At 44.3% G+C, this 26205-nt stretch overlaps 1 protein-coding gene across 1 annotated transcript in view; it reads right to left on the reverse strand.

Annotated features, from left to right (window-relative positions):
- The window catches only part of UNC13C (unc-13 homolog C), an 861108-nt gene that overhangs the window by 216638 nt on the left and 618265 nt on the right, over positions 1 to 26205 (reverse strand). The window contains exon 25 of the mRNA XM_073653015.1: positions 20536 to 20613. Within this exon, the coding sequence (XP_073509116.1) occupies positions 20536 to 20613 (78 nt within the window). The remainder of the gene's footprint in view (positions 1 to 20535; positions 20614 to 26205) is intronic.

A 26205-nucleotide genomic window follows, 5' to 3' on the forward strand; every position in this document is an offset into this window, starting at 1 on the left:
TGACATTGCTTGGCCTCTTTGTGGAACTGTCACAATTTTTTTTCTTCACATTTGATGTTCACGTTCCGTAATTTATTTACATCGTCCTGTTAAGCATCATACAGAATGCGGAACAATGAGTGGTAATTCTAGTTATGTTCAGTCTGAGGATGAACTCTGTTTACAGAGCAGTTAATAGTCAGACATAGGTCAGATGGCACCATGGTTTTTAATAATGCATTGGGAATGGGTTCGAAAAGGACAGATTTTGTAATGCTTTTGGTAGCCAGCAGCTGTTCAGTAAAAATGAAAATGGTGCTTAATGTGAATTTCAGATAAAAAACTAATTACTCACAGTTGCTATTCCTGGTTAAGCTTTCTAAAAAGTAACAGCTTACAAAGTTTTTCTTGTTATTTACTTTTTCGTCTTAGGGTACGTGCACACATAGAATCATAGAATCATAGAATGGTAGAGTTGGAAGGGACCTCCTGGGTCATCTGGTCCAACCCCCTGCTCAAAGCAGGATTCACTAGATCATCTCAGACAGATGTCTGTCCAGCCTCTGTTTGAAGACGTCCATTGAAGGGGAACTCACCACCTCTCGTGGCAGCCTGTTCCACTCATTAATCACCCTAACTGTCAAAAAGTTTTTTCTAATATCTAATCTGTGTCTCCTCCCATTTAGTTTCATCCCATTGCTTCTAGTCTTTCCTTGTGCAAATGAGAATAAAGATGATCCTTCTACAATGTGACAGCCCTTGACATATTTGTAGACAGCTATTAAGTCTCCTCTCAGTCTTCTTTTTTGCAAGCTAAACATTCCCAAATCCTGCAACCGTTCCTCATAGGACATGGTTTGCAGACCAGTCACCATTCTGGTCGCTCTTCTCTGAACTTGCTCCAGTTTGTCTATGTCTTTTTTAAAATGTGGTGCCCAAAACTGTACACAGTATTCCAGATGAGGTCTGACCAAAGAGGAGTAAAGACCGATAATGACTTCACGTGATCTAGACTGTATGCTTCTGTTAATACATCCCAGAATTGTATTTGCCTTTTTTGCTGCTGCATCACACTGTTGACTCATGTTCAGTCTATGATCTATTAGTATACCTAAGTCTTTTTCACATGTACTGTTGCTTAGCTCTATTCCTCCCATTCTGTATATGCTTTTTTCATTTTTATTGCCCAGATGTAGTACTTTGCATTTTTCCCTGTTAAAAACCATTCTGTTGGTTGCTGCCCACTGCTCCAGTTTATTTAGGTCTTTTTGAATCCTCTCTCTCTCTTCTCTAGTATTAGCTATACCTCCTAGCTTTGTGTCATCAGCAAATTTAATCAGTTTACCCTCAATTCCTTCATCTAAATCATTGATAAAGATGTTGAACAATACAGGTCCCAGGACGGAGCCCTGTGGTACCCCACTTGAGACATTCATCCAGCTGGATGTGAAGCCATTTACAACCACCCTTTGAGTCCGATCACTAAGCCAGTTATGAATCCACCTAACAGTTGCCTGGTCCATTGCATACTTGGTCATTTTTTCAATAAGGATGGTGTGAGATACTTTGTCAAATGCTTTGCTGAAGTCAAGATATACTATATCTACAGCATTTCCCTGATCCACCCAGTCAGTGATTCTGTCATAGAAGGAAATTAAGTTAGTCTGACATGACTTGTTAGTTACAAACCCATGCTGACTCTGGTTAATCACTTCATTCTTATCCATGTACTTACATACATGTTGTTTAATAATTTGTTCAAAGATCTTTCCTGGTATAGAAGTCAGACTCACCGGCCTATAGTTCCCTGGGTCCACCTTCTTCCCCTTTTTGAAGATAGGAACAACATTTGCTCTTCTCCAGTCTTCTGGGACTTCTCCTGTTCTCCAAGAATTTTCAAAGATTATGGAGAGTGGTTCTAAAATTTCTTCTACGATCTCCTTCAGTACTCTGGGGTGTAATTCATCTGGACCTGGAGACTTGAACTCATTTATGTTAGCTAAATATTTCCTCACAATCTTTCTGTTTACAGATAACTTGGATTCCTCTATTCCTTTAAAAGGACAGTGAAGATCAGTTGATGTTACATTTTCTTTCTGAGAGAAAACAGATGCAAAATAGGAATTAAAAAGTTCGGCCTTCTCAACATCCTCTCTTACCATTTCTCCATTTTCATCCTGTAAAAATCCTATAGCATCTTTGACTTTTCTTTTACTTTTGACATACCCCCAAAATCCTTTTCTATTGCTTTTGACATCTCTTGCAAGCCTTAATTCATTGTCAGCTTTAGCTAACCTGATACGTGCCCTGCAAGATCTGCAGACTGCATTATAATCTTTTTTAGATATGCCTCCCTCTTTCCATTTAATAAACATTTCTTTCTTTCTTTTTAGCATGTGTTTAAGTTCTGTGTTCATCCATCCTGGTTTCCTTAAATGCTTCCCATTCTTTCTACTTTTCGGGATTGTTAACGATTGTGCTTTGAGAATCTCATTTTTAAAAATTTCCCATCCTTCCTGGACATTTTTGTCCTTAAGGACATCCAGCCATTGGATCCCTCCTATTCTCTTTCTGAGTCTCTTAAAATCTGCCTTTCTAAAATCTAACCTTGAAGTTTGAGTCTTCACATGTCTTCCTCCTCTAGTTATCCAAAATTCTATAATAGCATGGTCGCTGCCTCCTAGGGTCCCAGCCACTTTTACCTCCTCAACCATTTCCTCCCTGTTTATAAGGATTAGATCCAAAGTAGCAGATCCCCTTGTTTTCTCCCCTACCTTTTGGAAGATAAAGTTGTCAGCAAGAGAGGATAAGAATTTGCTTGACCTGTTAGTTTTACTTGAGAGAGATTCCCAACAAATGTCTGGATAGTTGAAATCTCCCATGACCACTACGTCATATTTTTTGGAGAACTTGGTCATTTGATACATAAAGAGTTCATCCATATCTTCAGCTTGCCCAGGTGGCCTGTAGTAAATGCCTACAATGGTGTCCTTTCCGTTGTTCTCTCCTTGTATTCTTACCCAAACAGTTTCCACAGAACTCCCAGTCTCTGAAGCTTCAATCTCTGTGCAGATATACGCTTTTCTAACATACAATGCAACACCTCCTCCTCGTTTATCAAGTCTGTTTCTTGCAAATAAGTTGTATCCTTTTAGCCTTTTATTCCAATCATGTGTATCGTCCCACCAAGTTTCAGTGATTCCAATTACATCATATTCCTTTTCCTGCATTAGTAGTTCCAATTCTCCTTGTTTGTTGCCCATGCTTTGTGCATTTGTATAAAAACATTTTAGTTTGTGATTGGTTTCTCTTCCTCCCATATTTTTATTATTTAAATTGTTTTGTCTTTGCTCTTCCTTTCCACTTCCAGTAGCAGAGATCTCAATAGTATTTGTCAGCTGTATGGCTTTTTCTGGCCTTTTGTTTCCCTTCCCACATTGTTCTAGTTTAAAGCTCTCCTGATGAGTGTAGCAAGGCGACTTCCAAATACATGTTTTCCAGTCTTCGTAAGGTGCACCCCATCTCTAGCAAGTAGTCCATCGTATAGGTAATTCATTCCGTGATCCAGAAATCCAAATCCTTGTTGACGGCACCATCGACGTAGCCAGTTGTTCACCTGTAGAATCTTATTCCACCTCATTGTTCCATGGCCATCCACTGGGAGGATGGATGAGAAGACCACCTGCGCTCCCAATTCTTTCACTTTCTTGCCTAAGTCTTCAAAGTCACTGCAGATGGTTTCCAGGTCCTTTCTTGCGATGTCATTTGTCCCCACATGTATTAGCAGGAATGGGTAGTGATCTGTAGGTCTGAAGAGTCTTGATATCCTGTCAGACACATCTTTAATTTTTGCTCCTGGAAGACAGCACATTTCTCTTGATGTTATGTCTGGTCTGCAGATAGCGGCCTCTGTTCCTCTTAACAGGGAATCCCCCATGACCACCACTCTCCGTTTTTTCTTCACAACATTCTTCTTTCTCCATCCAGGAGGATTCTGAGGGCTTACAAGGTTATTCATTGCTGGCAAAGTCTTATTTTGCTGTATTTCTTCCTGGTTCTCCTGCGTGAGAGCCTGGTACTGGTTCCTGAGCAGTATGGGTGCTGACTGCCTCTCGATCCTCCTGCTTCTGTGGGTCACATGCTTCCATTCCTCTGTTTCGTCAGGTGCAGTTCGAATTTCTTCTCTTTCTGAATCATGAAGAGATAATTCTGCTCTGTCTAAGAACTCTTCACCTTCCTTAATGATTTTCAAGGTAGTTAACCTCTCTTCTAGATTTCACAACTTTTCCTCCAACAGGGACACAAGCTTGCATTTCTGGCATGTGAAGTTTGGCTTTTCCACTGGCAAGTCTGTGAACATGTAGCAGGATATGCAGCTCACCAAATAGCTCCTGGACTCTTCCATGTTCTTATTGTTAATGTTCTGAAAACAGTGAAAAAAGCTTAAAAAAAAGCTTCAAAATGCGCGCGCCTATCGGCGCGCGGTTTACCGATCTCTTCGCTTACCCAAAATGCAGTGGGAATATGCAAATTATCTCCTCAGGACTCCTCCCCTGGTTTACCGATGTCCTCTTTTCAGCTCCAACAGCCAAAATCCAGTGTTCTTTGAGCTCGCGGAGACTCTTCACTTACCCCAAAATGCAGTGGGAATATGCAAATTATCTCCTCAGGACTCCTCCCCTGGTTTACCGATGTCCTCTTTTCAGCTCCAACAGCCAAAATCCAGTGTTCTTTGAGCTCGCGGAGACTCTTCACTTACCCCAAAATGCAGTGGGAATATGCAAATTATCTCCTCAGGACTCCTCCCCATAGCATTTTGTCATGTTTTTGTTGCATTTTTTTCTGCACAGCTTTATCACAAAACCTGAAGGATTTCCTAGTCCCAGCAAAGTGAATGAGATTTCTGAAGCCTCATACACACAGTGGCTTATATTTTCCTTGTAGATTTGCAGCAGATTTAAATCTGCAGCATGTCAATTATTTCAGCATTTTGCTGCAGACTTCACCCATAGAAATGAATGGGAAAAGTGCATCAAAAATTAATCTAAAATGCTTCAAAAGCAGCGATAATTTTATGCTGCGTTTTTCCTGCTAACACATCAGTATTTACGCCAGATTTGTAGGCGATTTTTCTGCTGCAAATCCTAAACGTGTGCACATACCCTTAGCATTCTGGTTTGGGTGATGTACCACAAGGAGCCTTTTTTTTGTGGGACATGATATAGTTTCTAATTTTACTATTTTGGGGTCTGCAAACATTAGCATTGTTTTATAATAAACCCACAATTTTCCATTTTTTTACCGTTCATGACTCACCTACATTTTCTATACTTAATGAATAGGTTGTTACACATATGGAGATATAAAATAACCTCAACATATTTGGTATGTATTTTATTACATAAAATATATTTTATTTATTAAAATAAATATTTGCTATGTATTTTTTAATTTAAATTTTTTATCCCCACATTTCAAAGTACATTTTGTCTACGAGTTTATTAGGCCATACTACAGACATGGCCTAGTAGACAGACACTTAAAACCTTTGTTAAGTCTAAGGCTGCCTCAATGATTATACTAGCCATGAAAATGATGGTACAGTGATGCCATCATGCTTGTATCACTGGAAGGGTTATCTGTAGGGATCAGAGATTTCTCTCATCCCGGCGGTTGCAGCAGGAACAGAGCTGAGATTTGCAACCCTGCTACTGCCACAGATTTTTCGCATGCGGTAACATCATAGACAGCTGCCCAAGATGTGCATTTTCTTACAGTGGTGGTCATGGTATTTTGATCAGTAAGGTCAAGTGTTAATTACACATATATCACTGACATCAGCTCTCTTTGAAGTATGAGAATAAGATGATTTTGAAAATCTTCGTCAACTTCCAGAGAGTTTATTACAACACATAAGGGCCAAATGATATAATCTCAAAATGGTATGAGAATGGTGACCCTATTCAACTAATGTGGAATTGTCGTTGATGCAGACTGGTATTTCACAAAGGTTGGTGTTTTCTGGAAGAAAGAAGCAACAAGTGTTGTCACTTGTAAAACTGAGCTGTCTAGAATCAGTTTGCCATCTCGAAGGGGCTTGCTTTGAGCAAATATAGCAGTCAACTAATCTTGGCTAGAATCAGGGTTGCCAACCGTCCAAAAATTCCTGGACAGTCCATAAAAATAAGGCACTTTTTGCTCTGTCTGTAAAAAAAATTAAGGCGTCTGAGAAGTTTTTGAAGCTGAAGAATATTACACAGATTCTTTTGATTGTAATTATCATTATCCTACAGTTTACAGTGAATGCAGCTGATGTCTCATCAGAATTATGGGCTGTAGACATGGATCACTTTATAATCATAATGATTTATTATGGTTTTACAATGTGTCCGTAAAAAATATTGTCTGTCTGTGATTTTTTGGAATGCTGTCCAGAAAAAATAATAAGTGAAGTTGGCAATCATGGTTAGAATATAGTAGTTGTCAAGAGATATGGAATGCTATGTCTCTCCCCACAGAAGCAGCAGTTTAGGTTCTCGAGCAGGAGGAAAAAAAGATTGGGAATCACGGGCACTGGTTTTGCTTATTCAGTATATCAGTAGGACTATGTTCACAACTGGGTCACAAATTCTGTTACATTTGAACAACAACTAGAACTGCACGCAGAAGTCACAGAGCAGCTGTGAACTTAATTCATCAAAGCTATCAAGAGCAATGTTCTGCAAGTTCGTCAAGTGGTGTAATACCATTAAAAGTGTTTTTCACAAAATATAATGTTCTTACTTAACTACTACAACTTGCATAGAAGGCTTGTTCTTTGCATTTGATGAAAATGCATTCATCTTAAAAAGCCAATACTAAGTTGTTCACCAGTCTCTGATCAATGAATGTCAATACTAAAGAACAGTGTCCTAGTCACCAATCAATGAATGTCTCTAGGAAAGACTGAAGTCTAAATCACTGGTTAATGGACACTAATGATAATGACCATCTACAGTTGAAACCAGCCATTACGCCAAAAGAAACATAAAAAAGCCAGATTAATGTTTGCAAATGCACACAGGAACAAAGACATACATTTTTGGAGACATGTCCTGTGGTCTGATGAAATAAAAATGTTACTTTTTGGGCATAATGACCATCGTTACGTTTGGAGGAAAAAGGGAAAAGCTTGGAAGCCTAAGAACACCATCCCAACTGTGAAACACGGGGGTGTCAGCATCATGTTGTGGGGTTGTTTAGCGGCAGGAGGGACTGGTGCACTTCACGAAATAGATGGCACCATGAGAAAAGAAGATTATGTGGCAAAACTGAAGCAACATCTCAATACATCAGCCAGGAAGTTAAAGCTTGGGCGGAAATGGGTCTTCCAAATAGACAATGACCCGAAGCATACAGCCAAAGTGGTAATAAAGTGGCTTAAGGATAACAAAGTCAATGTTTTGGAGTGACCATCACAAAGCCCTGATCTCAATCCTATTGAAAATTTATGGGCAAAGCTGATAAGTCAGGTGCGAGCAAGGCGACCTACAGACCTGGATCAGTTACACCAGTTTTGTCAGGAGGAATGGGCCCAAATTCCGACCAACTATTGTGAGAACCTTGCAGAAGGATATCCCAAACGTTTGACCCAAGTCATTCAGTTTAAGGTCAATGTTACCAAATACTAATGCAATGTATGTAAACTTTTAACTTTGCAGTAAGTAATAAAAATGCCTTAAAACATTCTCTCTCTCTCATTATTCTGACATTTGGCAAATATTAAAAATTATGATAATCCTAATTGAACTAAAACGGGAAAGGTTTATTCTGATTTCATGTCAGATATTTAGAAAAAACATGCATATGTGTCTTTTTATATAGTGTATGTAAACTTCTGGTTTCAACTGTATATACTGTATATAAAATCAAATAGTCCTGGATAGCCCCGTTTAAGATTTGAGCTGGTAGCTGTAATAGTACATAACCTGCATCTACTCATGGGGCACATCTGGCAAGATAAATGGCAATTTTTTTTGCCCGATATGAATTGGATAAGTTTGAGAAATATTGGCGCATATACACCTATTACAAAACTTTGGCTAAGAGGACCTAAAACCATATTGCATTTTAGCCTTCTTAGTTTCGTGCATAAAACCCTTAACCCTCCGTCACATACAATAGACCTGACAGGCACATCTCTTTTACTTTCATTTCTCCTTCCTCACCAGATTGTGAGGAAATCCCCTCCCTCCAGGTAGTCTCCTGTCTCTAGCAGCTCTGTGAAACCTCATACCACAGTTGGATTGCAGAGCTTCAGGAGGACAGATATAACTGCGCTAATCTCTCAGGCTCATTGTATGTGAACACGTCACACTCAATAAGGTTGGTATTTTATGTTTTTATTCATCACAATTGTTTATTTAGCTTGTTTTATGAATGTATAGCACAAAGTGTGAGGATATTTCATAGAAACAAGGCAGATTAAAAAAGAAAGTGTGCTGCTCAGGCATATACAGTAGTTCCCTAACACATATTCCTTCTCTTGCTTCAGATTATCTGCTGAAATGGAGAGGAAAATGTACAATTTATCAAAAAACCTTGATGTTGAGGAAGTAACAAACATGCTGTTAGATGATGCAGACCCCACACTGAATGAGGATTTAGGAGAGGAAAGTGAGATTGATTCTCATGATAAGGTGGAAGTATGGAAGTGGATTCTGAAACAGAGCAAGATGGTGACAGTGATGAGGATGAAGATGTAGAATCTTATTATATGGGAAAAGATAAAAAAAAACAATGGAACAAGAAGCCACTCCAGAAAAAACGTAGGGAACCTCTAAACATTATTACTCACCTTCCTGCAGTTATAGGAACTGCAAGTAATGCAAAAACTGCAGTTGAATGCTGGAATAGTTTATTCACAGATGACATTCTGGACTCTATTGTCATATATACCAACCAATATATAGACATTATAAAGGACAAGTTCATCTGCAACAGAACCATCAAGGCCACAGATGAAATAGAACTGCGTGCTTTTTTTGGATTATTATACCTTGCAGGAGCTTATAGGGCAAATAGACAAAGTTTGGAGGAACTTTGGAGTAAAGATGGGGATGGAGTTGAAAAATTTGGCCTGGTTATGTCCATAAACAGATTCAAGCTTCTAATTCGTTGCCTTCGGTTTGACGACAGAACTGCCCGAACCGAACGTAAAACACATGACCGACTTGCTCCAATTCGTGATATATTCCAAAAATTTGTTGAAAACTGTAAAAAAAGCTATTGCCCTGGGGAGAATCTCACTATTGACGAAATGCTCCCTGGTTTTCGTGGTAAATGTGCCTTTCGTCAATATATTCCATCAAAGCCTAACAAATATGGAATAAAAATGTATGCCCTTGTTGATGCCAGTAAGACCTACACTTACAACCTGGAAGTTTATGCAGGAAAACAACCAGAAGGTCCTTACTGTGTCAGCAACAAACCCAGTGATGTTGTAAAAAGACTGGCTGAGCCCTTATTTGGATCGGGTCGCAATATAACAGCTGACAATTGGTTTTCAAATTGTGATCTGATTGATTATCTGAAAATGCAGAAGCTTTCATGTCGGAACTGTAAGAAAAAATAAAAAAGAATTGCCTACACAGTTTGTAAGTGTCAAAGGGAGACAACAGTACAGCAGTATGTTTGCATTCCATAATGGAAAGGTTTTGGTTTCCTATGTACCACAAGCAAAAAAAATTCTACTTCTTCTATCAACACTTCATGATGATGATGCCATCGATCCTGGGACTGAGGCACAAAAAAGACCGGAGATAATTACATTTTATAATGCAACCAAAGGGGGTGTTGATACAGCTGATCAGATGTGCTCAACTTTCAACGTCAGCAGAAACACCAAACGCTGGCCAATGGTCATATTTTTTGCTATATTGAATTTGGGTGGTATAAATTCACAAGTCATTTACCTTGAAAACAAGCTTGAACCACTCCGTAGACGATTCTATCTGAAAAAATTGGCCCATGAACTAGTGCTTGGAGAGCTACGCAGGAGAAGTATGAAAACAATCGGTATCCCCTCTCGCCTTCAAGTTCAGCTCAAAAGATTCCGCCCAGAAGATGATAGTGAAAATTCACCACCTGCACCACCTCCCAAAAGAAGGAGATGCACCACTTGCACCACGGAAAGCGGAATCAGAAGGCTTTCTAATTATGAATGTCACAAATGTCATAATGCAATCTGCCTGACACATGCAAAAATGATGTGTAATTCTTGCTCTTTGCTCTGCAAGTGTAATTTTTCTAGGGAAACTTCAGGATCTAATTCTGATTGAATATGTGTTTAATAGTACTTAAGGTACCTTAAAATTAAGTTTGTTTCCATTAATTTTCTTTGTAGAGTTTTTTGACAGAGTCGTACTGGGGACTATTTGCCGGGAGTTTTGAAATGTTTGTATTTCAGAGTTATTAGTTTTATGTTAAGTAAATGGTTTTTTTTTGCACCTGATTATGTGTAGTCTCTTTTATTACATCCCTATGAAGGTCACTGATCACTTTTAGAGCACTGAAATTGCAAACATTAGATATTATAGGTATTTTTCTAGCCTGCGCCTGACAGTCACATTGTATGTGAACTCGTTAGAACCGATATTGTATGTGACGGAAGGTTAACCAGATGGAGATGCCAATCTTTGTGTACTGAAGTGCCTTCGTAGTCATGTACCTACACAAACAGAAGCATCCCCCAAGGCAAATAAAGCTATGCACCCTACCTGATTACTTATCACCCCTAGCAGAAGAACAGGTTTCTGAGATGTATTACCTAATGGTAAGAATTATTTTTTAATACAGGTAAAAGGAACTTTTCCAGAAGACAAAGAACAAGGAGTTCCTGAAAAAGTCTATATGACTTAATCACTGAGCTATTACAAGCTGAAATGTTTTATTACCTAGTCCCCCTGGTGAAAGAATGACAATGGCTCCGCTGCAGCATTCACTCAACTAAATGTAATGGCCTCTTTTATTGATATTTCTGGACTCTTCTGCCCAAAGGTAAAATGGATTCACAGGCATCAATCTTTCCTATAGCTGTCTGAATGTGGATTTATAGTTCAGTTTTGGTTGAGATATTGGGTACTTTTATTTGAATATATTTACTCATAGCGATATATTTAGTGTAAAAAAGGATTTGTATAATTTCCCCAAGTCTTACAAAGCAGGGATAAAAAATGGCCTCCCAACAGGTTATGATTTCAGGATATCCTATAGCAAAAAAGCCTTTGTCAATTTCTAAAGAATGACAATAATAATGCAATAATAAGGAAATCATGAAGGCATGACCTGCTGAGGGTACTTGAGCACTGGTTTATATAATGTACATTACCTGTAATGTTGTAGCTGCTAAAATAATTACTTTTAGGGTGGATTCACATGTGCTGCATTTTTACACCTCAGACTTTAGGTACAGCCATATCCGGGAATAGAAATATAATGTGTGATCCCATTCTTAGATTTACTCATATAGTGCAGGAAGAAGCAATAATGTAGCACCCTGAGGATTCGGCTGCTACAGGGGTATTGCACCTCAACCCAGAGGTGTGATATTCCACTCCCGGGTAAGGATGGAGTGTGGAACTGAGCTCGGTAGGCTGCATGCACTACATACATCCCATTTCCGAGGAGCAGACCGACGGTACTCCCACTTAGAAATGTGCAGGTACGACCGAGTCTGTTCCTGGCTGGAGTGGGAGGGGGGTGGTACATCCCAAGTAGTGTAGGGGCAGATAGGGGGAGCAGCCTGGGTAAAGATAGGAGCTCATTGGGTGCTGGTCACCTGAGCTCACACATAGAGGGTGTATATAAGGTGGGCACCAACTAAGAACAGGGTCAGTTGCAGAGAGGAAGTCAGCGAGCAGAGGAGAAGAAAGACCCAGAGTGAGAGAGGAGAAGAGAGAGAGAGAGACCCAGAGGGGGAAACAGCAGAAAAGGACTCCAAGAACCCAACTTAAATCCCCGGGTGAAGAGTCGGCACAGGGTACCGGAACCCAAGCTGGTGGGGGCAAAAACACACCCCAGCCAGAGACCGGAGACCGTGGGCAGCGTTTGTCACGGTCACCCACCACATCCACCACGAAGGCATACCACGTGGAGGGTCAGGGAACCCGAGGCCAAGGGTCTCCCAATAGAAGGCCCGAGGGAGCTGGACCTGGGTGGATCAATAGTGGGGACGGCCAGAGAACGGACAGAAGGAGAGCTCAGGGTCACGCTCCGGACTTATTTGGGGGTTGGCTGGATCCAGAACCTGGTGGACGCAGCACGGCTCGGGAGGTCACTCGAAGCTGGAGTGACCAGAACATCAGCAGTGAGTAAACATCCTAAACTGCATAACCCGACTCTGTCTCTGATTGCCGTCTACACTGCATCACCACAACCCCCATCCTCTGCACCTGATCCCCCTGAGGCTATACCCCACCCGTTGGGGGTTATATCATCAAAGCTGCACCTACACCATCAGTCTCAGCGGACCCTGCTGCAGCGGCGGCCACAGTGACCGCAACACAACGGGTGGCGTAGTCGACATTAAGAACTTAGCAACATCTGTAGGACTGCCACATACAACTCAGTTTGACACCCTGGGCACGGACCGGGTCACAGCCACTCGGAAGACTACAACTCCCATCTGATCCGGCTCCGGATATTCCCCCTAAAGAATATGGCCCAGGGGGCGCGTCAACTTTGGCGTAGTCGGCAGGATCTCGTGCCCGCAACACCCGGGTACTGCGTGCCTGAAGAAAAGATCGCATTTACCTCAAAAAGAAGTCTCCTGCCGGTTCCGGAGGGTCCCCGCCATCGGACTCCATCACAGATCGATTCCCGCCGGGTGTCCGCCATTAACAACTTTTTCCCGCCATCTGCAGAGTTTCCCGCCACTGGGAAGCGATTCCCGCCATTTCCAAAGGTTTCCCGCCTTGGAAGAGCGGACGCCATTATGGGCGTGCCAGAGGGTGGCGAGAGGCCACCTCCCATCGTGGGCCAGGACCGAAAATGGCGCCAAAAGTGGAAACCGCCCCCACCAACAGAGACTGTGATGCTAGAGGTGTCTGTCAGCGTGAAAGAACCGCCCCTGGAGCTGACAGTCACCCAGAGGCCCCGGGACCGCCCTCGAAGTGGGAGGAGACGAAAGAAAAGAACGAAGATGGGTGCCGCCTGGAGCAGTCTGGAGCGAGCGCACCCGGAGGCAGGAAGCCTGGAAAGGAGTAGCAGAGAAGCTCACCCGGAGATGGCGAGAGAGCAGAGCAGCACCGGCCCGCTGGCCAGGAGCCTGCTGGAAGAAGAGCAGAGCAGCACCGACCCGTTGGTCAGGAGCCTGCTAGAAACCACGACCCCACTAGGCTTAGTGGAGGTCCTTGCACAGCTCCCCCAAGACCGGGAGTGTGCACAGACTGCCCTGGAGGGCCTCGCACGGAGGATGGCCCGGGTACAGCGAGAGACATTGGCGGAGTGGAGCCGAGAGATGGCCCAGCAAACCAAGACCCGGAGCACGCCAGCCAAGATGAGGAGACAGACCGCCTCTGAGGACGGCGCGGGAGGACCCAAGGCCGGAGACGGCGCCGAGAAGGGAGCCGAACGCATGGAGGCAGGTAAAGGGGACGTCTATACCCCAAATCAGGACACCGCTTGCCTGCCCCAGCTCCCCGTCGCAGAGCCCGAAAGTCCCCCTGCTGTGCCCGAAAACGCCATGTCACCGACGCAGACTAGGCCCCAACCGGAAGCCGCCGCCGCGACCCCTGTGACGTCACGCGCACCGACCCCGAGCGTGACCAAGCAGGAAGTAACACCAGCCTGGTCGCAGGGCCTAGAATTCCCGGGCGTCGCATCACCAACAGCGCCCCCTACCTCCGCGGAGCCTCCGGCCTGGCCGCAAGGCCAGGTAGCCCAGGGCGCCGCCGTCCTAACGGTGCCCTTCACCTTCCAGGTGCCCCAGGCCTGGCCGCAAGGCCTGGGCAACCCGGGCGCCACCACCACCGCGCCCGCACCCGCAAAACCAAGGGTGCCGCGTCTGGGAGAGGACTTGTTTGCCCAGCACACGTGGCCGGACGGGCAGCCTTTCATCTGGCCTCAGAGGTATTATGAACTGGAGCACCAGAGGAGAGTTGGGGCCATGTGTGCACCCCTGATTCCGGCTCCGAAGCCCGTGATAAGGATCTCGCCCCCGCTTGAAGAGGCCCAATTTGAGTGGGACCCCACCGGAGAAGACCTAATGGGGTTCACTCAGGAAACCAGGGCAGCTGCAGCGGAGCGTGCTGAGTGTTGCCGACAGCAGCTCGAGGAGTTTGCGAGGGAGCGGAGAGAGAGGCGGGTCCGGGAACAACAGGCCCAAATAAGGAGCGCCGAGCAGAAGAGCCGAACCAGGAGGGACCCCCGTGCAGCGCACAGTCCCCGCACCACCGGGACTGTAATAAAGTTTAACCTGCAGCATGGGTGGGGCTTCATCAGAGACAACAACACCCCCGGCGACGTCTTTGTCACGCGCAGAGATGTGGAGTCCCATCTGCCGGAGGGGCACAGAGGTCGTGACCTTTATATCGGGGACGAGGTCACCTTTACCCGGCACAAGTGTGCCAAAGGACCTTACGCCCTCCATGTGCATCGCCTGACAGAGGAGGAGCTGCGATGTGAGGAGGAAGAGCAAGAGGATCCGGACGGGTCTGAAGCTGAGATCCCCAAAGAAGGAGCAGGAGGAAGACGTTGTTGGGTACAGCGGAGCAGGTGCTGTAAATAGTTACCCGATCGGGGTATAAAGAAACTGTTACTGCAAATATAGTCCCCGTTGGGACCAGCTGAGTGAACTGTTTACCCGTTTACCCTTAATTCCACAGGCTGAGGACTGTGAGCAGCCATTCCCTTTCCCTCCTTAACTGGCCGAGGACTGAGAGCGGCCATACCCTTGTACATAGTTGCGCTTCCTAAAGCGCCCCCTACCGGTTTTATAGGAAAACCATGTTTTCTAGAAAGACTGTCGCACTGTACCCGGTCACACGTTGCACAGTGACCGGAGGAGGAGCCAGAGGCGACGAGAAAGTTTTATATATATAATGTTTTATATATTTTATATGTTTATGAAAAATTTTGTATGTTTTTGGTGTTATGTCTTACAGCCCGAGGACGTGCTGTGATTTACCAGGGGGGAATGTAGCACCCTGAGGATTCGGCTGCTACAGGGGTATTGCACCTCAACCCAGAGGTGTGATATTCCACTCCCGGGTAAGGATGGAGTGTGGAACTGAGCTCGGTAGGCTGCATGCACTACATACATCCCATTTCCGAGGAGCAGACCGACGGTACTCCCACTTAGAAATGTGCAGGTACGACCGAGTCTGTTCCTGGCTGGAGTGGGAGGGGGGTGGTACAGCCCAAGTAGTGTAGGGGCAGATAGGGGGAGCAGCCTGGGTAAAGATAGGAGCTCATTGGGTGCTGGTCACCTGAGCTCACACATAGAGGGTGTATATAAGGTGGGCACCAACTAAGAACAGGGTCAGTTGCAGAGAGGAAGTCAGCGAGCAGAGGAGAAGAAAGACCCAGAGTGAGAGAGGAGAAGAGAGAGAGAGAGACCCAGAGGGGGAAACAGCAGAAAAGGACTCCAAGAACCCAACTTAAATCCCCGGGTGAAGAGTCGGCACAGGGTACCGGAACCCAAGCTGGTGGGGGCAAAAACACACCCCAGCCAGAGACCGGAGACCGTGGGCAGCGTTTGTCACGGTCACCCACCACATCCACCACGAAGGCATACCACGTGGAGGGTCAGGGAACCCGAGGCCAAGGGTCTCCCAATAGAAGGCCCGAGGGAGCTGGACCTGGGTGGATCAATAGTGGGGACGGCCAGAGAACGGACAGAAGGAGAGCTCAGGGTCACGCTCCGGACTTATTTGGGGGTTGGCTGGATCCAGAACCTGGTGGACGCAGCACGGCTCGGGAGGTCACTCGAAGCTGGAGTGACCAGAACATCAGCAGTGAGTAAACATCCTAAACTGCATAACCCGACTCTGTCTCTGATTGCCGTCTACACTGCATCACCACAACCCCCATCCTCTGCACCTGATCCCCCTGAGGCTATACCCCACCCGTTGGGGGTTATATCATCAAAGCTGCACCTACACCATCAGTCTCAGCGGACCCTGCTGCAGCGGCGGCCACAGTGACCGCAACACAACGGGTGGCGTAGTCGACATTAAGAACTTAGCAACATCTGTAGGACTGCCACATACAACTCAGTTTGACACCCTGGGCACGGACCGGGTCACAGCCACTCGGAAGACTACAACTCCCATCTGATCCGGCTCCGGATATTCCCCCTAAAGAATATGGCCCAGGGGGCGCGTCAATAACATATACTTGTCCATAGAAAAGATCGATGAACATATCTTGTACATTTAGAGGAGCATGTGTAAATATCATCTCCCCACCCTGTAATGAAGATTCATAGCCTGAGACCACTGCACACAGCTTGAATTTAGACAGTTTTCTTGCAATATTAAAACTATTATTTTAGGTACAGTTAGTAGTGGAATGTGGGTAGATTAAAATGTAGTGTGCATTAAAGGGTTATTTCCCAAATAACAATTTGGTCTTTTAACAATCTGCATATATTTATTCATTTTTGCCAATATAACTCATTTTTAAATCTGCCCCATTTTACACATATCAGCCCCAAAGGATGCCCATCCCGGCTTTATTTACCCTCCTGTTGCCATTAGAACCATACTGGGGTAATTCCACTGCTACTGGTTGATCACACACAGTGCAGAGAGATCATACCAGGAATCAGCAGTGTGCCTGTTTGCTGATAACTAAAAAGAGCGATATACAGCTGTAAAAGAAAAGAATAAGACCACTTATTTAGATCTATGAAGTTGGATACATAAAGGTGCAAAAAAATGTAATGCTGGGTTTATTCTATGTAATAAGAATAATTATGGTATGGATTTCCTGTGCTTTGTGAAGAATAATGCGCTTGTGGGAATGGCCCTTTAAAGTTAACATCTTTTGACCAGGCATTAGGATGATTGAAAGATGTTTGTATGTCTCTAATCACATTTATAGTTCCAGAGAAAGCATAAAAACAGTGCAGTCTTTCAGTAAAAGCTCACATGGCTGATTTATAATAAATTAACATGCTATGTTGCATTTCATCCCTGTTGATTCTTTCAATTGCAATTTGATGAGGAACGGCAGGAGACAAAAAAATTATACTATTAGATATATAATTGGATAATATCAATCAATAATCCAACATAAATCTGATTAAAAGGAATCTGTCAGTAGGCTCAACCCTCCTAAACCATATACAGTATATGGGAATGTAGCTCATATGAAGCTGAATAAAATGATACTGTTATCTGTGATCTGATGTCTTATTCCAGAGAAATCCATGATTATCTTATATGTAAATGAGCTGTTCAGGGCTATAGGTTGGACACTGATCTGTATGAGAATCTGACTCCAGAAATTATTATAAATGACAGGGGGCGTTAAGAGCGTGATGTCTAATGGCGGCTCTCTGCTCTCCTGATCTCACTGCAGAGCTGTGTGTGATTATACCTGACACATCTGCAGGTTCCTCTCAGCGTCAGCTTCCATCTCACCAGCAGACAGTGCTGCAATACAGCAGAGCTGTGAGAGCTGCAGCTGCTAATGTGGTTGTAAAGAGACAAAGTTCAGTTCTACTGTTCTGTGTTAGTTACATGTTTCATACCGTTAACTCTCCCTTGGATTTCTCTGGAATAAGAAATCAGATTGTAGATATCAAGATATCATTTTGTTCATCTTCCTATGACGTACAGGTTCATATATACAGCTTAGGAGGGTTGATCCTACTCACAGATTCCCTTTAAGTTGTTAGACTTGAAGACCTGATGCCTATGTTCAACTTACCATAGCTGGAATTAGAGTATTTTACTCTTTTGCTGGTCATGTGCTTTACTATGGGATGGTAGGATCGCTGAACTAAAGGTTGTTGGAAAAGTTTTACTCCTGATTCTGCAAGTAATGTCTATTTACATTTCACAAAAGAACCCCATTGGCTATAATGTGATATACAGTTATACATCACAAGTGTACTACTCCTATTCCGGGAAAACAAATTGGTGGCACAAGTACATTTTATCTAGGACAGAATATATATAATATAGCAGCATGACAGCAACTGACCATAGACTGGGTGGAAAAGTACTCTTTAAGCTGTGATTTAACACAGACTCAAGTGAGCAATTTGCAGAAATAAGGCAGACAAACAGATATCTATCTACAGCATATGAAAAATTGTAATTTGTTCTCTGTCTAAACCACCTGATCTGTATTATTTCTTTTCTTTCTATTTTATTGCATTTTATCGACATTCTTATATCAACCAGATGTTTTGTAAAGGTAACACATTGTGACAAAAAAAAGCACACAACATTGTGCTTTTTGTACATATATTAATAAATACCTGTTTTATTAATATATTGAGCAGGCAGATTTAGAAAAGACAACAAGAAAACGTTTTGCAGGGTGTTAAATCTCAGATAGGAAAGGTTTATCATACAAGCGATGACCTTGACTTCCTTGTTTTGCATTCTGGGGTCTGGTCCACAAAAATACAATTGTATCCATTGATGATATTTTTTGAAAATGAAATATTACGTTAGTACCTGCCACAATTTTTTAAATCTGTCTGCAAGTATTAAAAAATAAAAATAATTAGCCACTCTGCAGTCAGAAGGAAACGCTTCACGTGGCACTGATTGCAGTGTCAGGAGAGTGCAATCCAAGCAGAAAGCAGATATTCCCTGTTTTCTTACATCATGCAAACATGAGCCTGGGGAAGGCATACAGTATCTGATTTTATCCAGTTATTGAGAAATCAGTAAGTGAGCTGAAGTTCAGTCGTTAGTAAAAATGCCATCTAAAGCAGTTTTGTATCTCTGATCAAATAGAAGATACTTCAGCCCAATCTGATGTTCTGACATGAATCCCAAAATATTTGTCAACTTAATGCAAAGTCACAATGTGTGCTTCAGAAGTAACACATGCTATAGATCTAGCACCATTTAGCTAATGATGAACCAAGGGTATCAGGTCCCATTCCTAGGCATGCACGGCCAGTGTACATATAGATATAGTGACATAGCTCAGCCTACACATTTTATATCTTTAGAGTTATTTAGTAAATTTTTACTAAATAGAAAGAGTATAATGTAGCATTAATTGGGTGTTAGGTGGACGGTGAATATAAAATATAATAAGGTGTCAATTTACAAAGCACTATAAGAACATAATATGATAAAAAAAATCTATTTAGTGCTCTGACACCCAAGATAAGTTCATTATTGTATAGGCATTTCAATGGTTCTCTGTGTTCTTCTATTAGCAATTTTATTTTTGCACATTCAGCAAAATAATAGATTTCAATACATTATTCAATCTCTTTCTGCCCAATTGTTCTATATATTCAATATCAACCAGAATCATTGCTTTGCATGTTATTCTTAGGCTGGCACCGTCACGATAGTCTGTCAGACTGGCACTGAATTACAGCCTGTAACGTATAGTTTGAGATATCAATGCATGCTCGCCTTCACAAACCTTGTAAAAGGCTATTGCTCCTTCTTTCTTCTGCTCAGTTGATAGCAGGTTAAAGGTATTGGACAAAGACATGACACATTACAGACAAAGCACAAAACACAAAACTATCAACACACAGATAAAAAACGCCTTAAAGAAGCACTCCTACTAAGTTTTTTATTCATTAAACATGTGTGTATGTGCATGTAATGTAGTGTGAGTGTATTATTATACTCACCTACCGCTGCTCTCTTCGGGGTCCAGCGCCGTTCTTCTCCTCTTCTCAGTGGCGTCACTGCAGTTGCAACTATCCGGCTCACTCCATGCATGAGCCGGAAGTCTCTTTTACACTGAAAGTCTATGCAGCCTCATTCTGACGCCCCATAGATTTACGTTGTAAAAGCCACATCCGGGTCACAGAGTGCAGCGTGACCGAGACAGTCTACAGAGTGATGACCTTACTCAGAAGAGGAGAAGAAAGGTGCTGGATCCTGGAGAAAACAGCAATAAGTGAGTATATTGATACGCTCACACTACATTACATGCTTACATATATATAGAAATGTAATGAATTAACAGTTTAGTGTGAGTGCTTCTTTAATATTCCTCAGATGGGCAACCTGTAGCTTTCCCTTATGCTGAAGCTACTAGCCCCACTTACATAGAAAGTAAGCTACAGGTTGCCAAAGCCCGCTTCATTCAGAAATAGCGGGAGATGTCTGCATCGTGACTAAAACACACAACATGAAATTCAACTCATTTAAAGATCATTAGCCCAGGGTGTGTGTATTAGGCTTAGTTAAGTCACTGCTTTGCTACTTAGTCTCCAGCTATTAACGTTTAAACCAGTAATGGTCCTCTCTGAAACAAAGCTGCAGATCCGATATCGATATAAAATAATTATTGAGTATCTAATGATCTCTAAATGCAATAGAGTTAACCATGAATACTACACACAAGGAGTCTTACCTCTTTTCCTCCCATGTTCTCAAACATCTTTTCCAGTTGGACTCTAAGTTGCTGGATGTTGTTCATTAGAATACATGGCTACAACAAAGAACAGAATAATACCGTTATTTAATCATAGAGATATCACAATCATCCCTAAAAAGAAGGCATAGCAGAAGACACATTGGGGACCAGATGTTGAGGACAAGTCAAAATTCTACCAATTTATATGTAAGTATTTTCCAGTCCCAAAGTCTAAAAGATAAAAGGGCTGTCCACTTGTGGCGCCATTGCGGGTCCAGTTGCCACAGAGGTACTGCATCTCAGCCAGATGTGTGGTACCCCATTCTCAGGTAGGGAGGGAGCACTACCCGGGACCCAAAAACTCACATCACATTATGAGTGTACTAAAGGATGAAAAGAAGCCTCCCATCGTGGGCCGGGTTCCGGAATGGTGCCAAAAAGGAGCCCGCCCCATGCATCTGCGGCCATATACATAGAGTTGTCCATCAGTCTGGGGGAGCCGCTCCCTGGTGTGGCCAACAGCAAGCTGGAGTGGAACCGCCTCTGAAAGGGGAGAGGAGAAGGAAAATCTTGGAGACATGGCAGGGCCACAGGCATAGGGGTCAGAATACACCAGGCAGGCGCCATGGAAGGAGGTGATGGCCAGACTCCCACCCGTGGCATGCAGCCAGAAGATTCCCCCCTTATCCTGGAGGGGGTCCTGGGCAAGCTACCCCTGAAGGGTATGGGGTTCCTGCGTGCCGAGGTACAGAAGCTGGGCCGGCAGATGGAAGAAGCACAGAAGACCGCAGTCGCGCAGTGGAAGGACGAGCTGCTGGAGAAACTAACCCGGCAGCAGCCAACACCTAGTCCTACCACCAGCACCCCAGCCCCGGCGGGACCTGTTCTAAGCCCGCAGGAGACACCGAAAACCGGAGCGACGGTGAGTGCAGGTAATAACAGCGCCTCTGCCCCAGGCGCCGACGACACCGACACCCTCCTAGGTCCTCTGGGAGAACCATCGGCCCCTACACCCGCCTGGGTGTACGGGCGTGCAACATGGAACTGGTCCGCAAGGGTCAAGGACCAGCAGGGAGCCCCTTTAATGCCCACGCCTGCGCCCCTGGCTGCCTGCGAAGGAGGAGAGGAGTTTAGGAGGGACAACCCAGAGGGCGATCTTATGGGATTCCCGCGGGGGACCCAAACAGAGGCCCTACGGAGAGAGGAGTATTGCCATCAGGAACTACAAAAACTGGAAGTGGAGCGGCAGGAACGTCAAGTACAGTGGGAGGCGATGGAGGCCCGCAACATGCAGGCTAAGACCCGGGCCCGCAAAGCCAATCCCACCAAACCCAGTCCCCGCGCCGAGGGAACCATGGTCAAGTTTGATCTTGAAGGGGGTTGTGGCTTCATTCGGAAGCCTCAAGTAACCACGGACCTCTTCATGAACAGGCGCAATGTGGAGTCCCACCTACAGCAGGGACACCCGGGACGGGATCTGTAACCTGGAGACAGAGTCACCTACACCTGTCACCATGGAAAACGGGCGTTGTACGCCCTACATGTGCGTAGGGTGGTGGAGGATGAGAACGCACCCCTGATATCGGAGGCTGATGACCCGGCAGGGCCATCCAGTGGTGGACAAATGTTTCCCCGGAGGGAGCACCACCACTGAACTGAACTCATAATCAGAAAATTGTATATAGTTACCCAGAAGGGTACTGGTATAATCTTTGTGTGTTTAAAGGAAAGTTTTTGTTTGTTTTGTATGTACACGGTTAAGGTAAAAGGACTTTGTGGTTAAGGACGGTGATTATCCCAAAAACTTTTATTGTAAAAAGTTAGCACTTCTTAAGGTGCTTCTTGTTGGTTTTTTAGACCACTGAACAAAAACCCGTTTGGCGTCGTCGAACACGTGGTCCAACGAGTGGATCAGCTATGCCCTGCAGCCATGCCCAGGGCCTACGTTGGGGGTTTTAGGACGGGTCCCTCATATTGCACTTACACCAGTGAGATGGACACCCTGATAAGGATCTCACTACAGCCTGCAGGACTTGTTTGATAAAATGTTATTTAAAGTGATCTTATATTGTTTTACATGTAAAGTTTAAGAAAAAGTGCCTCCCATAAAGGGAAGAAAAAGTTATCTATTTACAGTTTTTACCTGTAAAAGCATTTTAAAATTTTGTCTGTCTTAAAATTCTTGTTTTACTCTGTTCCAGCCCGCAGATGTGCTGTTTAACGGGGGGGGAATGTGGCGCCCCTGCAGGTCCAGTTGCCACAGAGGTACTGCATCTCAGCCAGAGGTTTGGTACCCCACCCACTCTCAGGTAAGGAGGGAGCACTACCCAGGACCCAAACACTCGCATCCAACACTACACCACTTCATAAGGGAAGGTCCAGATAGCTCCAAAGGGAGAGCACAGGCCTGGTCCCTGTTAGGAGGGTGGAACTAAGTAGAGGAGGTGGGTGGAGCACTGACAGAGGAGTATAAAAGCAAGGGTAGAAACATCTAGAAGGGTCCTGTTCCAGAGGAGTTGAGAGAGGAGTAGGGCCCAGTCACAGGGGCCCAGGAGGAGAGTGAGGAGAGAACACCAGAGCAGTGATAGGGGCTCCAGGGATAGAAGGGATCCTACGGGCACGGCGAGTGTGGGATGCCATCCGTGTGCCCGAGTTCACGCTGACCGTGAAAGGATCAAGGCCACAGTAGGGGACCGGCCCCAGACTAGTGGAGGACTGCAAGACTCAGCTAGCAAACCGGAGGTTGCGGTATCTTCATGTGCCGTAGCCACAGTCCACACACATTCGCTGAAAAGGTGGTCATATAGAACAAAGGAGACAGACCGGACGTCGCCCAACAAGGTCTGTGGCCACTGGCTCGGGACCCTGTGTGTGAGGCGCAGGGCAGGAGAGAGAGAGCCAGCGCAGAGAGAGACGATCTGGGAAGGTACACAGAAAGGGGTCACGTTCAAGTGCACCTAAGTTATCTGAGAGTTGGCTGGATCACTTCCCCGGAGGACACAGGGCGACGTGGGCGGTTATAATCCGGCAAGTGTAACCTGGAGCATTTTGATAATTGTGAGTAAAGCCTGAAGACTGCACCCCATTGTGTCCTTGATTTATTGCTGCGTCACTTGCCCTGCACTACACTGTCCCTGCCGACAACATCTACCTCATCAGCCCTATATACTGCCCTGGAGCTTAGCTCTTCCCATGGAGAGCTGAACCATCTTTGCTGCGTCACCAACAGCCCCAGTGGATCTGAATAGCAGCAGCGGCCACATATAGCCGCATACTACGGGTGGCGTCACGAACTTTATCCCCAAACACTTTATTTCCCCAATTGACTGTTCTTTATTGACTGCCCTGGGCCACGGACAGGGTCACTTCCACCGTGACTACCCCAAATAGAACCGACCGGCCCGGCTACCGAGTACCCCACGGCCCCAGGGGGCACGTCACACTACTGTATAACCCCTTCTTAGATGCAGTGCCCCAAACAGAATAAAAGCAACCCATACTCACCTTCCAGACCAGCATTCCATTAATGTCTGATTTTTAGCGCTCACATAACATAGCAATCTGTGGTCGCTGATAGGTTGCAGTTGTAGGAATGCTGGCTGTCTTACCCTGTTCCTGCCCCTGAAGACAACAATCACACTATGTGTATAGTGTCATGCGGTTTTACATGTAATGTGAATAGTGATATGCATCTTGTATAATGTGTTATTGTAAAGTACAGCATGCAAGTAATGTAAAGTGTTAATGTATAATGTGAGTAGTAGATAGTGCAGGGTAAGCACAGGATTCGACTAGGGATAGGATAAGTACTGTTTTTATAGTAAGTTGTTTAGCAACGGTATAGGACATAGCATAAGGACAATAGATTTAATAAATAGGATAGGACATAGTTAATAAAAGAACTAGGTGGGAACTAGTGTTAATAAAAGGTGGACACTTCCTGATAGTGAGGGAGATAGAGAAGTGCAGTGACAAGTCCAAGTTCAAGTCCAGTGGGCTGCTAGGGTCAGCATGTGTCTACTATTCGAGTCAATGGGACACTATACTGGAATTCCAAGCGGACTCTCGTGTCGCGCCCGGAGCCCAAGGTTTTACATAGGGGCTGTCGGGCACATCGTGTCCTTTGGTGTACAAGGGAAGATGGACAGGGGCCCACCAAGATGGAAGGCAATGGATCCTGGGTGCACTGCCGAATGAGAAGGGAGATCCCTGGGGCTAACAGAGCCCGTGGGAAAATGGATGCACAAGGAGGAACGAATGGTAGGAATGAAGATGTACTGTGCTAATAAAGTAAGGAATATGAAATGCTATGCCCAATCCCACGTGTTACCACTTGATTAACTTGGACTAACTAGTAGACTTTTGCTTATTGCAATGAACTTGGTGTCCCCTGAATTGTGTGCGGATGCTCCTAAGGATGGAGGCCCGGAGATAGGTTTGCAGCCTACAAGTGAGTGTGATGCACTCCACACCTGACAGCACACTGGGACTGGGAAACCGTTTGTATGCAAAGTCCCAGAGTGTAACGGGACAGCAGCTCGGTCATGACTACTACTCTTAGCCACTTTACACAGCGCTCATGAGACATAGCAATGCCAAATCAATGTTGGGAGACAAAGCCCTGACATTACTGCAATGGCACCTGTCCATGAGTTATGTGCAACCACTTTAAATTTAGATGCTATGCTCCTTAAACAAGATATCAGAATTTATTAAAGATCATTTCCTAAGACTATATCAATAAATTAAATTATAGTTGGATAAAAACAACGTTTTATGTTCCTAGAATGGCTTCCCGATGAGCACACATCTTCTGCTCTTAATCTAATTTCCTTTTCACACACAAAACAAACAAATATGAACATCTGGCAGTATCATACATCTATGTGCACACAAGGGTTTTGGAAAGTGTTAGGAGTATATATTCAAGAGGTGTACATGTGACAGAAAGGCCAGTCTCAATGGATGTTGTGGCAACAACAGGGCCCCATAGTAAAATATTATTTTTTTGCAGTGGTATCTTGTGCACTTTCCTATACAGTGAAAGAAACAGTACGCTAACAAATACCAGAAAGAAGCCAGAAGGAAGCCATCTATTGGCAACATTAAAGTAGGTGGTTTTTCTCAGTGCATACATTCAGCTAAGTGTCAGACATGGTGTGCATGTAGCTTCCTATTATTAAAGTGGTTTTCAGAGTTATAAATATATTGTACAGGGGCAGGAGAAATGTAAAAAAAACATTAAAAAAGCATTACCTTCCTTTTAAAGCGCTGTAACTCTGGTGGTCGCTAACTTTCTTTATTTAGTTGCAGCAATAATGTGCCATATGCCATAATTGACTGCTGCAGCCAATCACTGACCTCGGTAGTCTCATGCCATATATCATCAAGCCAGTGATCTGCTGCTGTAATTACATTTGGTAAATGTTGCGTCATAGCTGCACCCTAAACATAAAGACCGACAAGCAACATCTGAGCTATAGTCATAGAATCATAGAATGGTAGAGTTGGAAGGGACCTCCAGGGTCATCGTGTCCAACCCCTTGCTTAATGCAGGATTCACTAAACCATCTCAGACACACGTCTGTCCAGCCTCTGATTGAAGACTTCCATTGAAGGAGAACTCACCACCTCTCGTGGCAGCCTGTTCCACTCATTGATCACCCT

The sequence above is a fragment of the Phyllobates terribilis genome, unplaced genomic scaffold, assembly GCF_046119375.1.
Source record: "Phyllobates terribilis strain yellow unplaced genomic scaffold, ASM4611937v1 Scaffold_11__3_contigs__length_659146591, whole genome shotgun sequence".
In the NCBI taxonomy this organism is placed as follows: domain Eukaryota; kingdom Metazoa; phylum Chordata; class Amphibia; order Anura; family Dendrobatidae; genus Phyllobates; species Phyllobates terribilis.